This window comes from Netta rufina (assembly GCF_964035555.1).
Source record: "Netta rufina genome assembly, chromosome: 1".
In the NCBI taxonomy this organism is placed as follows: Eukaryota; Metazoa; Chordata; class Aves; order Anseriformes; family Anatidae; genus Netta; species Netta rufina.
Window position 1 is genome coordinate 138,220,869 of NC_140123.1, and position 13,877 is coordinate 138,234,745.

Below are 13,877 nucleotides of genomic sequence, written 5' to 3' on the forward strand. Positions count from 1 at the left end.
TTCTCAGTGCAGTTCTTGTTTCAGGGATTGGCATATGGACACCCAAATTTTGGCAATTTGAAGAATTTGCAATCTGAAAACCTACCGATGGCTTTAGCTTGTCCTAAAGCAGAGGGCTTTAGCTTCATTTACTCTGTGAAAGTCTTCAAGTTTTTTGTAAATGTACTTAAAGGTAGCCATAAACTTTAACCATCAAGATGCCAATATACTTCAACCCCCCTAAAACTAACAAACAAGTATAACTGATGCACGCGGCATTTTTTTATAACAGTTTGTAAATGGGAATCTTAAAAACAAAAAGTACACATGGATATAATCTCTTAACTTTTGTCTTTTAAAGAGAAGACTCTGAGCTAGAAGAGTAAGACATGCAAGCTCTTGCCAGAAAACTTACATTGTATAAAAAATAGGTATCTGAAAACAAACAAACAACAACAACAACAAATGTTGAAAACTGCTGGACTGGAAAGATACACTGAGGTTCTGAAAGAAATGCAGGGAGATAAATGAGTATTTCAGGAATATGATCAACCCAGAGAGAGAAAGATCCACTTCCTCTACTCCAGATGATGACAGTTCACAATCTTGTCCTCCCAATCCAAATGTCATAATCAATCTCTATTTGCATCACAGAAGTGGATATGCGCTCTCCACTCTAAGGCAATGCTTGGGAAAAAGAAGACAGCATATCAGCTTCTTCCACTATCTCTGCTTTTCAAAAAACTAAGTTAAATGCCATGCTCCCTAACTGCTTATTCTCTTAAAATGTAGTTTCAAGGAACCATTTCCCTAGGAAGACATTTCAGATTGTCATGTGCATCTCAATGCTTTCTTTTACAATGATTTCTTTTACAAAATGCAGCATAGCTATGATCCTTCAATTTGCAACCTTCCTGAATTGGGAACATCCCTTCTTGCTTACCCAATAAAGTAAAATACAATTGTTGCAGTTAAGTATCATCAGACAGATTCTATTTCACACAACTGGATTGCCCCAATAGCAGCAGGACTTGCATTACAAACCTGGGAGGATTAATGGTAGAAAAATATTTTCAAGAAGAAAGGCGATATTTATGGAAATCTATGGTTAGATCCTGATTAGCTACGAAGAATATTGACATGACAAAGTGACTGAGTCTTAAGAGGGCTGTCATTATCAAGCTAACATTCTACTCCATATGATTCCAATGTCCCATTGCCAATCATATTGGAACAGAGAAGCTGATGGAGTAGGTGATTCAGAGAGTGTCTGATGCCATGCAAAAGTTTTTCTCTCTACCCTACAAGTGATGGATATGAGAGGTTGCAGGAGGTTTGTTTGCATCATGTGTCTCAGCTGTCAGTGAGACAGATCCTATCTTTTGTTTTCCCAGTCTCTTTCAGCTCTACATCAACAGAAAGTGCAATTTCTCTATCACACTTCAGGTTCTTTTGAATCAATTTGGACATTTTACTGTCATTTGCCAGCATAGAAGGATATACAGTGCCAAGATTTCCCCTCACAGCTCTTGCCTGGCCAAAGGCATGAAAGATGACAAGCATATTTCTGGAGCTGATCCTACTGAAATGAACTGGGCCTCTGTTGCACTTTGGAAACATTGGCTCCCAGTCCTAAAAGTACATCTTGACAATCCTGACTGCCTCCAGAACATCCGTGATCACGACCGGTCATCTGCTAAGCAGTGGTGGTTGTACATGGGCAAGAAAGCACTGCCTCTCAGGTGCCAAGCTCACTGCCACACTATTCACCTCCTGCACATTCACTACAGCAGTAGGGTAGAAAGCCTGGGGGCCAAGCAGAAATGGATACACAGCCACAACTACTGCCTGTGGCTCAACACCTCAATTCTGAGAGAAGCAAGGCCAAATCTAAGGCAGATTATTTCTTTGAGATAACTTTCTGCATTATATTATTCATTTCCTGCATTAGAAAATGAAGAAAATTTTTATACATCATTTCTGGGTCTCAATTTCAGCTCTCTGCACTTCGCCTGCTGTGCAAAAGCAACTCTTCTCTCCCAGCCTCAGCATCATATTCCCACCAACCCACAAACCTCCCATAAGGCCTCTTTCTCCTAATATCCAAACTCTACAAATCTCTGCTTTGCCATAAAAAAGCTATGAAATGTGCTGAATGAAATGATAACATAAGGTTTTATTAACAGCAAATAACTGGTAAACTGCAAAAATATACTTAATAGGAAACAAATTTTTGAACTGTTTTCAGGTGGGGTTAGATACAAGGATCACTGTTGTCATGTATCCCATGGAAACTTGGCTTCAGGCATGTACTCTCCCTGGGCCTTTCTGATGTGGAGGTGATGGAGGGATAATATATGAATGAAAAAGCTATAAGATCTGGGTGCATGGATGGCATAAGATGAAGATACAAGGGTAGTTTGGGGCTTCTGCTGAGTGCCTTGGTCACTTTCATTGCTGCTCCTGCAGCCCCTCAGTCTGTATGCACTCCTTCTAAGTAGATACAATGACTACAACTACAATTTGCATTTCTCTTTCTCAATTGTGCATGTTTCTTCTTCTTCTTCTGACACCGAAACTTCCCAAAGGGACCATGTGCGCTTGTGGTGGTAGTGCCATGGTAAGTGTCCTTCAAGGACTTGGTGTAGTCTTCCTGGGAGAGATTTTGTGGAAAAGGAATAACCAGGCACAACCCGCCAGTAATGGGCACTTGAAAGGATGGCTCTGTTGTTTATGTTTTCTCAATCCTTAGGCAATCTGTCAGCCAAGGAGACCTAGACAGGCCCACATCAACTGCTCTTCGGCCTCCTTGCCCATACCAATTAACCCTTTGTCTGTAAAGAGCTTAATGATTTCTGCACAGAAAGGATGCGGGTACCAAGAATCTCCATTGCACTGAAGATTTTCAGTGTGGTCCCAAAAGATGACAGAATGGTGCCCTTTTCAACAAGGGAATGGAAGGTGATTGCCCTGTCATCTGGTACTGTGCCTGCTTGTAAATCTCAGCCATGGCTGTCCCCTGTGCAATCATCCATGTTGATGCATTCCTTAATGCTGCCAAGAGGCAAGAACTGCTGCCTCGCAGGGGCACACGCTTCCTCAGCATGAACTTCCCAGTGAAATTGGCTTTGGACAAAGACAATAAGCAGTGCCACATTGGTGTCAACCTTCTGTATGCAGCTGGACAGCAGGCAAAAAAGAGTCCAAATCTAACGGACATCTCAGAGACAAATAAAACACAGGAGCTCTGATCTCACGAAGATATCTGATATGATGTATACATCCTCAGGGATGCATAGAGGTTAGGATCGTTCAGGGCAGAAAGGCAAGGTACAACTAGCAAAAAAGTCTATATCTAAGTGAGCAATAAATCCTGGAAAAAAATAGAAACATAGTTCCAAATGGTGACAAGACAAAATCCTTCAATTTCTTCAAAAGAGCTTTAGTCCAACAGAATGAATTCATACAGAACAGAATGAAAGTCTGGGGGCAGCATGATGTAATGTTACATCAGACTTTCTCAAAAAAATCCTGAATTTATAATTTCACAAAGTTATGACTTAAGTCATACTGGGATTAATTTTTCTTTGTTGTTTAACACCCTGCATGGATTACAGGTTATGGAAGTTTTTCCTATCTAATGGAACAGTGGTAAGGATCAGGATTTTGACATTACAAGCTGTAGTAGGCATAGCTGTGTAGTAAACCACTGGCAGGTGAGAGAGGCAACACTTCCTGGGTTTTACACAAATCTGTCAAAATATAATCTAGTAATTTAACAGTACAGAAAACATTACCATTGCTTGTACTCTTACAAGCATGCATTTCTAGCTAAAGAAATATTAAATATATCTTTGTTTAGCTGCGCTGTACATCCCTTTGAACTCTTTATAGCTATATAAATCTGCATATCAATTAATGGGCTTCTATATTGTATAAATCCAGTTCTTGTTTTTAAACTCAAAAGTAATCAATGACAGACAATGTTATTAAGTTTTACGCCATAGGCAAATGTGTGAAGACTTCTTCTCTTAGGTATCAAATCCAATTTATACTCAAAGACTATGGCTCATGTAATCTACAGGGAATTTTAGGCAGGAGGAAATACTCAACAACCTTACAGCAAATATTTAACACTTCACCACTTTTGGCCCATTTGGTTACCACAGCATTTTAAATGTGTATCTGTTCAGTGAAATCATTCTCAGTTGTAGTTACCAGGGATAAAAAATTATCATCAGTCCAAAAAACAAGATCCTCAGGCACACACACCAAATAAAAACAACAGTTGGAGAATCTCCCCCAAAACTGTACTGAAACTTCAAACTTAGCAGCTTTAGAAAATATTTTCCAATGCAGATGATGTTCAGTTAATTCTAACTGAAGGATGAGCAAGAAAGAAAAACATTCCTAAAGTTTTTTCTCAGATCTATAAAGGTAGTTCCTCCTGAAATTATTGAGAGCTACACAGCATTCAAGATCAAGCACTATGAGATACCACAGTTTCTTGAAGATGCTAATATATTATTCATCATCATACTGCTTACATTTACCCATGCAAAACGCCCGCAGGATCAGGCTCTCCCACACATAAAAATGTTTAACTAGGTAAGACATTTCTCACCAACTGAAATGATAAAGCTCTAACTCAGGGTTCAAAACCAAACCCACTTCCCTCACTGTTTCATACATGCACACACTAAAAAACAAGAACAGAAAGGTTTGGTGTATTACACACTAGAAACCATAGACTTCTGTAGTGTGGTCTCTGTGAGCTTACATGATGATTCTCAGATCAAAAATAAAATTATGTAACACCCCCTGACCTCAAACAGTATTGTCTATATTCATCATAATTACTCATGGGTTTTCTCTCCACTTATTTGGAGCCTGCTCATCCATGCCTTTACTAAATGGTTCTGGGTCAATTTGACTTGATGGAAAGCATATAAAATGAGGAATAAAAAGCAATGGATAACTTTTAAAAGATAAGAAGTATGTTTAAATAGAGTACCAGGCTTCACAGTGAAGTTATGGCTTTCGTGTCCTTAAAAGTCAGATCTGCCTTACTATTTTAAACTAGAAACAATCTCAAGTCAAAAATCCCACATTACAAATTAGATTTTATTGCTTTCCTTGTTGTTGTTGTTTGTTTGTTTGTTTGTTTTTTGTTTGTTTTAATAGCAGTAAACCAATTTGAAGTTTTTTTTTTTTTCCATTCACTAACATAAACATCTTCTCTGAATAGAGAAATAACCTACATTGTTAGTAGCTGCTTACCTATAAAAATGTAACATAATTTCCTCACAGTTAGCCTGGAACATAATAAGCTAGTGTATCCCTTTAAGTGCTGAATAATGAATTTTCACCAGAATCACAGAATCACAGAATTTCTAGGTTGGAAGAGACCTCAAGATCATCGAGTCCAACCTCTGACCTAACACAAACAGTCCCCACTAAACCATTTCCCTAAGCTCTACATCTAAATGTCTTTTGAAGACTTCCAGGGATGGTGACTCCACCACTTCCCTGGGCAGCCTGTTCCAATGCCTCACAACCCTTTCAGTGAAGAGGTTCTTCCTAACATCTAACCTAAAACTCCCCTGGCTCAACTTAAGCCCATTCCCCCTCGTCCTGTCACCAGGCACGTGGGAGAACAGGCCAACCCCCACCTCGCTACAGCCTCCAGTGCTCTTATTTTTGTATGATAACTATTTGAGCAGGATCAGCCTGAAATGCTGAAGAAGTTGTCTTTTCCTTTGTGGCTGTGATCTTGCACAGTAACTGCTTCTCCTGTTGAGGCTTGACTGAGCAAGGGGAAAGCTCCTGCTTGCTGCACAGAAAAAGCACAAGCAGCTCCACTGTACCTGTGCTGCCCAGCATAACTACAGCACAGGAGACACAAATCTCCTTGGGACTGAAATCAAACACTGTCTTCCTCCCCTAATTTACCTTCAAAAAATCCGTACAGATTCACACTCCTCTCAAGTCAACTCCTTCTGCATGCATCTCTTACTGAGTCTTGCTTCTCCCCCAGTGGTAGATGGGCCAGGGAAATTTCATTTTCTCTTTCTAAAAACTTTCAGAGGCTGATGATGGAAAGGATACACAGTTCAGGGATGTCAAGCACACCTCACACCCAGGTAAGGAATATCTATTTTTTCTAGGTATATCATACTATTACAGTATGATATACCTAGAAAATATAATAGTATGTATATAATAAATGTATGTATATAATAAATGTAATAGTATGATATACCTAGATATAATGCAATGCAACATTAGGGTTCAAGTGAAAAAAGAAACACCAGAAAAATGAAATGGTTAACAATCAACATGCAAAAACAGGCATCCCTTGCTAGTCAAGTATTTGTTCATAATAAGTGAAAGGTCGGCATTTATGTCAGAGAAAGAATGAAGCCAAGAGGCTAAAATATAGCTTTCCTTAGAAGGGGCACTAGTCTTCCTATGTTTTCCTTAATAGAAACAGCATGACAAATGACACATCATGAAACAGCATTTATTTACTTCTATTTTACCAGGACATTTATGAATGCCTGATTGAGCTGGATCAATTTGTGCTTACCAACGATGCCTTTTTTTTTTTTTTTTTTAATTTTCAGTTACCAGAACATCCCTTGAAATTTAGTGTTTTAGATAGTTTGAATGATAGCTGTGGAGTATAAAAATAACATAGGTAGCTGTTTGGGAAAAGAAAAATCTGAAAAAGGGCTTTTTACATTTCACATTCAAAGGTGGAGCAAATTGATATGGTTGCAGATTTAAGTTAGATAAAGTCATATGAGAAGGTTTTATTTAAAGGAAAAAAAAAATAAACAAACCAAAACCTGACAACATTAAACAAATGGAAAAATTTTATCACAGAATGTGACGAATTATTATTCACCTGAAGACTTTAAATTAAGCCTGGATATATTTCTAAAAGGCATATTCTTATTTACACAATAAATATAGGCCTGAGATGACAGCATGTGACAGCATGATATTTTTTCACTATTACTAAGTCTGAGATCTCTAGATGTTCACAGAAGTCCAATTTGGCTTTAAAACCTACAGCTCTACAAAAAAAAAGGCATGTAACACACCCTTCCCTCCCCTCTCTCAACAAAAAAAGTGCAGGATGATCCTTCTGAAAAAAAATAATAATAGTATTTCTTTCTTCTATCTTTCTTTCTGTTGAAGAAATTTCTCCCAGATTTTTACTTTCCTATTGGTAAAGGCATCCCAAGACGCACGGAATAGTCAACCACTCTATAAACAGAAAAATTGAGTTGGATCATGTAATAAGCTACTTCCTCCATTTTCCTATCACTATTACTTTTAGAATTAATTCTTTTAGCATCTTTACATCCCAAGTAAGATGTAAAAAAGATTTCACATAACCCTACAGTGCCTGGCACAAGAGTAGGAAATGTACTAATTGTACTTCCATTTATGACATTTTAATCCTACCTATAATGATGATGCTTGTTCCAAAGACAATTCCACAATTTTTATATTACTTGTGGTCCATATCATTTACATAAGTCCACAGTTCACAAGTCCTTTTTAACATACTCAAAATGACGCATCAACCAAGATGATGTTGGAAAAGCTGAGGTTCTGCCAGTGCATTACAGCTATTTGTAACCAGTGATATCATACATACACAGATACATGTATGAGATACGACATGCAACAAAGACATGCACCAAGGAACTACCAGCAGTAATTACACATTTCCTTAGCCGATCTTTTTAAAATACTTGCAACATCCATCTTCCTTTTAATTTAATCTTCAACAAACATCTCATTTGGGGGAGAGGAAAATCCTATTGGTTACTTAAATCTGCATTAGTGGACTGCAATGGCAACTCCACATTTGCAAGTACATGCTCTTGCAAAGACAGCTTTGCATACATTTTTGTACTATTCATCATGGAAACAAAAAGCAAAGATCAGATGGATCTCACTGTATTTGGAGAACCCCAACCATCACACCTAAGTCACTGCAGGTCTGTTTGCAGTGGTATTGCAAGGGAACACAGTGACACAACAGATTCACCAGAACACAGTACCTGGTCAGTAGTGGGAATCGACTCCCATCTACGCTTCAGCAAGTACAGAGATTTCCGGCTCATGATTTTGAATCTGCTTTAGAGGTTTTTCACACTCAAGAAAAAGGCTTCTCCCAAACGAGTGTTAAGAACCTTATTTCTGATTCCTCTGCTTCATGGCTATAGACGGCAGAGCTCTCCGATGTATGGAAGTTTTGCAAGCTGCAAGGTTCAGACCGGTTTCGCCAAAGCTTCCTCTGTTTCTTTAAAGTGTCTGTCTCCTTATAGTACCACGACAAAGAGAATCGGGTGAGATAGTGAAAAGCCTAGCTTTCACTGACGAATTACCTCGTAGAAGCATGAAGTAGGTAGACAACACCAGACGCACTCAATCTGAAAATAGCTGTTGCTTAGGAACTGGAGTGGTAAAACGCAGCACCTCAGATACATAATTGAGAGCTTTTATATTTAAAGAGAATTAAAAACACTGAACCTCTCTGTTTCTCTCCCGATCATCATCCTTTTATATTGCTGGAAGAATGATCACTCGATTCCACTGAATCCTGGGGCTACGCCTACATCTTCAGCAAGCCAAACAAGGCTTGATGACAGAGCAACAAACAACTCCCATGAATTCAAGGTCCCTTATAAAAATGTCTGCACAGTGTATTGTGGATCACACCTAAAATGTCTTAGAAATATTAAGTGTTACATTTTAGTAGAATAATTAAAATATAGTTTACCTATTTTGTCTGGAGGGATAACGTGCCAAGAATTAATTCTAGCACTCATATTTTCTTGTAACACATACTAATATTAGAAATAAGTATGGTATTTTCCCCTCACACAAGTTAGATGATACAGTTTTACAGACTGCATGTGTATGTTTGAGAGAGCTTTATTTAGATGGGTTAAACATTCCCAAACAGTTAGATTTTTTTTTTTAAATTTGGAATGCTACTTTGGAAGTTTCTTTCCTAGATCTTAATCGGTATTGATTTTAAAAATTAAGCTTGGAACATAATAAAATTCACTTTGCACTTGCTTCATGCTATCAAATCCAGAGAATAAGTTCTGCACATGAAGCATTTACAGCAGGAGTTCTTATCTTCAGAAATCACAAAATGAAGGAAAAAATGAAGAGGTAGGTACCCAGGAATTCATCTACTTGTTATAAGTCAGTATATAATTCACTCTAGTTACAGCAGCTTTAAAAGCAAAAATTATTCTAACAGAAAAGGAAACCTACAATGTACATAGATATATACACTTATGTGTATAATCTACAATGGACTGAGTGAGGTTCTTGTGTGGAAGTTAGGAACAAGTTAAACACTATAAAGACAGCTTTTTACTTGTCCTATTTACATCCTATTGAATTGCAGATGCTTCACAGTAGACAAACTCCTGTAAAAAGAAATTTCCATAAGCCTAAGAATATTTCATTTGACATCCAGTGCTACCTGTAACTACTTCACTTTGCTTTTAACTCCCGCAAGCAGAAAAGCAACATATCTTCTAAGTGGTTCATTAAGAAATATGATGTGCACTGTAGTAGTTTCCTTTTATGTTTCAAGCACAATGAATAGAAAATCTACTAGTTCTAAAAATAAATAAATAAATTCCAATCTTGATGGAATTTAGTTTTATTTTATGGTAAACCAGTGGTTCCATTTCCTTTTCTTTCAAGTGACATTGCTTACACACACACACAGGTGGCTTCATAAGATCCATCTTCCCACTTTCTTCACTTCATACATGTAAGATTTAAAGGATCATGGAAGACTAATAAACTGGCTCGCAAGTACACAAGCCAAAAACCTTCTCCTTCCCTCTTGCTACTTGGCCAGCCACTGGCCAAAAGACCTCTGCTTCCAAGTCCCATTTCCTTGCTGAAGTAAAGCCGCACAGATCTACGGAAACATCACAAGCAATCATGTGGTGCAGGCAACTGCTAGTCCATCTTTAAAGAATTGATGTCTGAGTGTATCCACCATATTACTCATTGTAATTTTGAAACAAGATCTTATTTAACAAAGGGTAAATTTATTTTTTTTTAAAGGATACAAATTGGAAACAATGCAACTGAATCACAGAAGTATTAAAAACAAACAAATTTTATATTGCATGTGAAAATCCAATCTTCCTTATTTTTTTCCTAAATTTTCAAGGAATTAAGTTTAACACTGTCCCTATCAGTTTTCAAAAACATGTAAAGAATCTGAGGCTACAGTGCAACAAACTAGATTTCTTTCTTCTCCCTAATGAAACTTTTCTTCATTATTTCCTGTGACAGGGCACTAGGATATAACATTATACACAGCTTGGGTCATTTTATTTTCCCACCTTATTCAAGTTTCCTTAACATTTCTGTGGTACAAATTGGTATTTACAACGTTTCTGCCAAGATTTATGATGTTTAGCTTTCTAGAAGCATTGCAGAGCACCTATACACAAAACAAACAAACAACAAAAAAAAAAAAAACAACAAACAACAACAACAGATTGCTTAAAGAAAGAACTTGATCTAAACTTTGTATTTTTTTAAAGATAGATTCTATTCTCTATCAAAGAGACCACATGTATGCAGTTTTTCTCCTGTTTTGAAGGTACACAATCTGAGGAGTTGAAATATTTTTTTGTGCATTTTGTTAAAAAAAATAAAATAAAACCAAAAGACATTCAGCATAAGGAAAAAACAATCAACTGGAAACTTCTACATGAAAATCTGATACAGAGATTTCTAGAAAAACATTTTTAAAACTATGACTGTATTCTCCAGGGAAGTTCAAATTACTGCAGGTTGACCTGCAGGGAATGCCAAAGAACTTTTCTTATCCCATTAGCCCTGAACTTTTTCTATTTTATTTTATTTTTTTTAATACAAAATGGTAGAGGAGTATCTAGGATATCACACAGGGAAGGAACAAAACCATACTCAGTCAGACTGAGCAAATCTTAAAAGTTTGTATAGAGCTATCTATCTTCTAACAAGTATCTCCTCCCCTGCCTCCACTGAAATCCAGAGGACTCCACCTGTATTTGTTTAGTAACCAGTTATTTCATTTTGACCAACTACAGCTTTCTCTCACAGTGCCCAACAAACGGTTTTATATGCAGATGGCATTTACAGCATTTGCATATGCAGAGTGAATGTCTATGTGACTATTTCCCTCCTTATTCTTAGAAGTGGGTGAAAGAAAGAATCCAGGCCAGTAGTTCTCTGGAACCCTTCTTGGAAGAAATCAGCCTCATCAGAACAAATAATCAACAAATTCTTCAGCAACTGTTTCATCCTGTGAGCTCAGGTTTGTTTTTTTTTTTGTTGTTTGTATTTTGGTTTTTGTTTTTGTTTTTGTTTTTCAGAAAACACAAAAGGGATCCATTAAACAGTACAACTTTCCTGCAGAAAGATATCTTTTTGATGGTCAAATTCATCTATTTTTATCTTTTAATTTAAAATCTATTTAAATCAGATTGATACCACTTACCTAAATCCCTTTCTCTACTGTTTATATTAGATAGCTTTAAACCTTCAAAAATGTCTACCCAACCAACCAACAAATAAAAACAAAACAAAACAAAAAAACAACCAACCAAACAAAAAAGAACAAGAACATCAAAGCATTTTTCAATCATGAAGGCACTCATGTAGAACGTACAAAAACATACCCATATTTTCATATACATTAAAAAAAATAAAAATAAATTAGATGAAGACTTGTAATAATGTTAGAAAAGTTTAAGCCATCATAGGGCTCCTTCAAGTGATCACTTCTACTCAACAGTAGTCTAGGACTCTAATTTACCTTCCAATCTTTGGACTAGAAGGACACAATATGATGAACTAGTACATTTGATGAGGCCAGAGAGATTAAGTATTGAACAGTTCTCCACTTACTAGATAGGATTTCTGAAATTCCTAAATTTCCATTGAAAACTAGCTTGTTTTCTGTTTTTTATATTTTTGAAATGGCAGATATTGACATCTGGAAAATCAGAACTGCAACACATCTTAAACTGTTTAATGGAATAATAAACATCCTGCAAATTTCAAGATGGATTTGAAAAAAAAATGCAAGGCAGAAACTTGGAAAACAGAAAAAAATGTAGAATTCAACAATAATAAGGCTAAAAAAGCAAAAGGACAACTTAGCAAATGAGTTCTGCATTGGAAATAGTAAATCTTGTCCATTAAGGAAACAAGCGACAGCTTTGTAATTGACATACAGTATTTTCTCATTAAAAAAAGCAGTTCCTCCAGTGATTTTTGCAAGGGGGAGTATGAAGGATACTTCAAGAACTAACCTACTGAAATTAAGGTCACAAATAGCAGGTAGCTTCACAGTAACAGAGCCTGTTTATTAATTATTTAGACTTAGATGTTCACATTTGTATAAAAATCTTTCAGCTGAAGGAAAAGAAAATCTGAAATACAGAAAGGCTAATAGTGTATTTATATCATTTCAGCACCAGATGGGAGAGACTGCTTTTTCTAAACAGGAAAATTCCTGAGCATCACATTAGTAGCAATGACTCCTCTGCAGTAATTCTTATTCTACAGAAAACTTAAAAATGTATAATGCCATTAACCCTACTAGCATAACTTCCCTTCAGAGATGAGTCAACAGCAAACCATGAGCTACAGAGTATTCCCCCACATGCTTGTACAGTTTCAACACCACTAATCCCTCTATTATTGAACAAGATAGGAGGGCCATCTGAGTTTTACCAGTTTGTTGGGCTAAAAAAAACCACACACATGTTATTTGAGATTGCTTTTCTTGATATACTGGAGATACATGGAGAAAGCAGAGTAAGTGATTTTTCAATACATCTAATCTGTCTTTCTGCTACAGAAAGAAACTTCTTTCTGTTGCAATATTCTGCTCTGCTGAGATCACCTGTTTGGATTATAGCTCAAAAATTATAACAATGAAAGTTGTCATGGTTTTATGATTTCTTTCTATGGTTCAATCCTACGAATATTAATAAGATGAACAATTTTGCCAATCATAGACAGAAAACCTGCTTAAATACCAAAAAGAAACACAAAATATTGAGCTACTGACCTGTGATCCTCTGGGTCCTCGTTTGTGATCCCATTCAGAATGCCCCATGAGCTTTAAAAAGAAAAGAAAACACAGGTAAGTGATAAATCACACTGACTGGCTTTAAATGAAACATTCATGCTCTAAATCAATTACAATTTGTCCTTGGAAAAACAAACAAACAGGTTTTCTTTCATGATTTACTTCACACAGCTTTTAGCTTCATAATGAGTGTTACTATAACTTTGTCAGACTATAACTGCAGTCAGAGCCAAATCACACCTAGCATCATCTTGAGCACAACACTGCTCATGCCAATAACATTCCCACTATTTAATTAATTAGACAAGTGTTTATGATTGAACTGGCAGAAGGAGAGATGACATATCAACAATGAGATCACCAAAACCAGTGGACATTTGATGAAGCAGCAATGCATTTTTTATACCCAGCATGAAAGTCACTGAGAGCTTTAATTTTGTCACACCACTGAATTTTTCTAGAACTTCTCAAGGTAATAAAAGAGTAGAGGTACATTCCCTACAGGAAAACATGTCAGGGTCATTGCATAAAAGAAGAAAGCAAGAGACAGTTTAGAGATGGTGGGTTGATTCTTGTGGAAATTAAGATTTGTGATGGCATGCAGCTCCTCAAATTAAAGAGAGGTATTAATTATATTCAATTTCAGCTCTCAAATCCTCTGCCCAACCCCACAACAGGCTGTGTTGTGAGAAGTTCTCAGGCATTGGATTGCATAGCACTCAACTCACATGAGTCTGGCACGTAC

The 13,877-nt window shown here is 36.8% G+C and overlaps 1 protein-coding gene across 1 annotated transcript in view; it reads right to left on the minus strand.

The window, feature by feature from the left end:
- PDE3A (phosphodiesterase 3A) overlaps positions 1-13,162 on the minus strand; it is a gene marked incomplete at its 3' end in the record, with an annotated part of 95,843 nt that extends 82,681 nt beyond the window's left edge. The window contains exon 1 of the mRNA XM_084286563.1: positions 13,112-13,162. Coding sequence (XP_084142689.1) covers positions 13,112-13,159 — 48 coding nt within the window. The 5' untranslated portion in view covers positions 13,160-13,162. The remainder of the gene's footprint in view (positions 1-13,111) is intronic.
- Between the last annotated feature and the right edge of the window lie 715 nt (positions 13,163-13,877).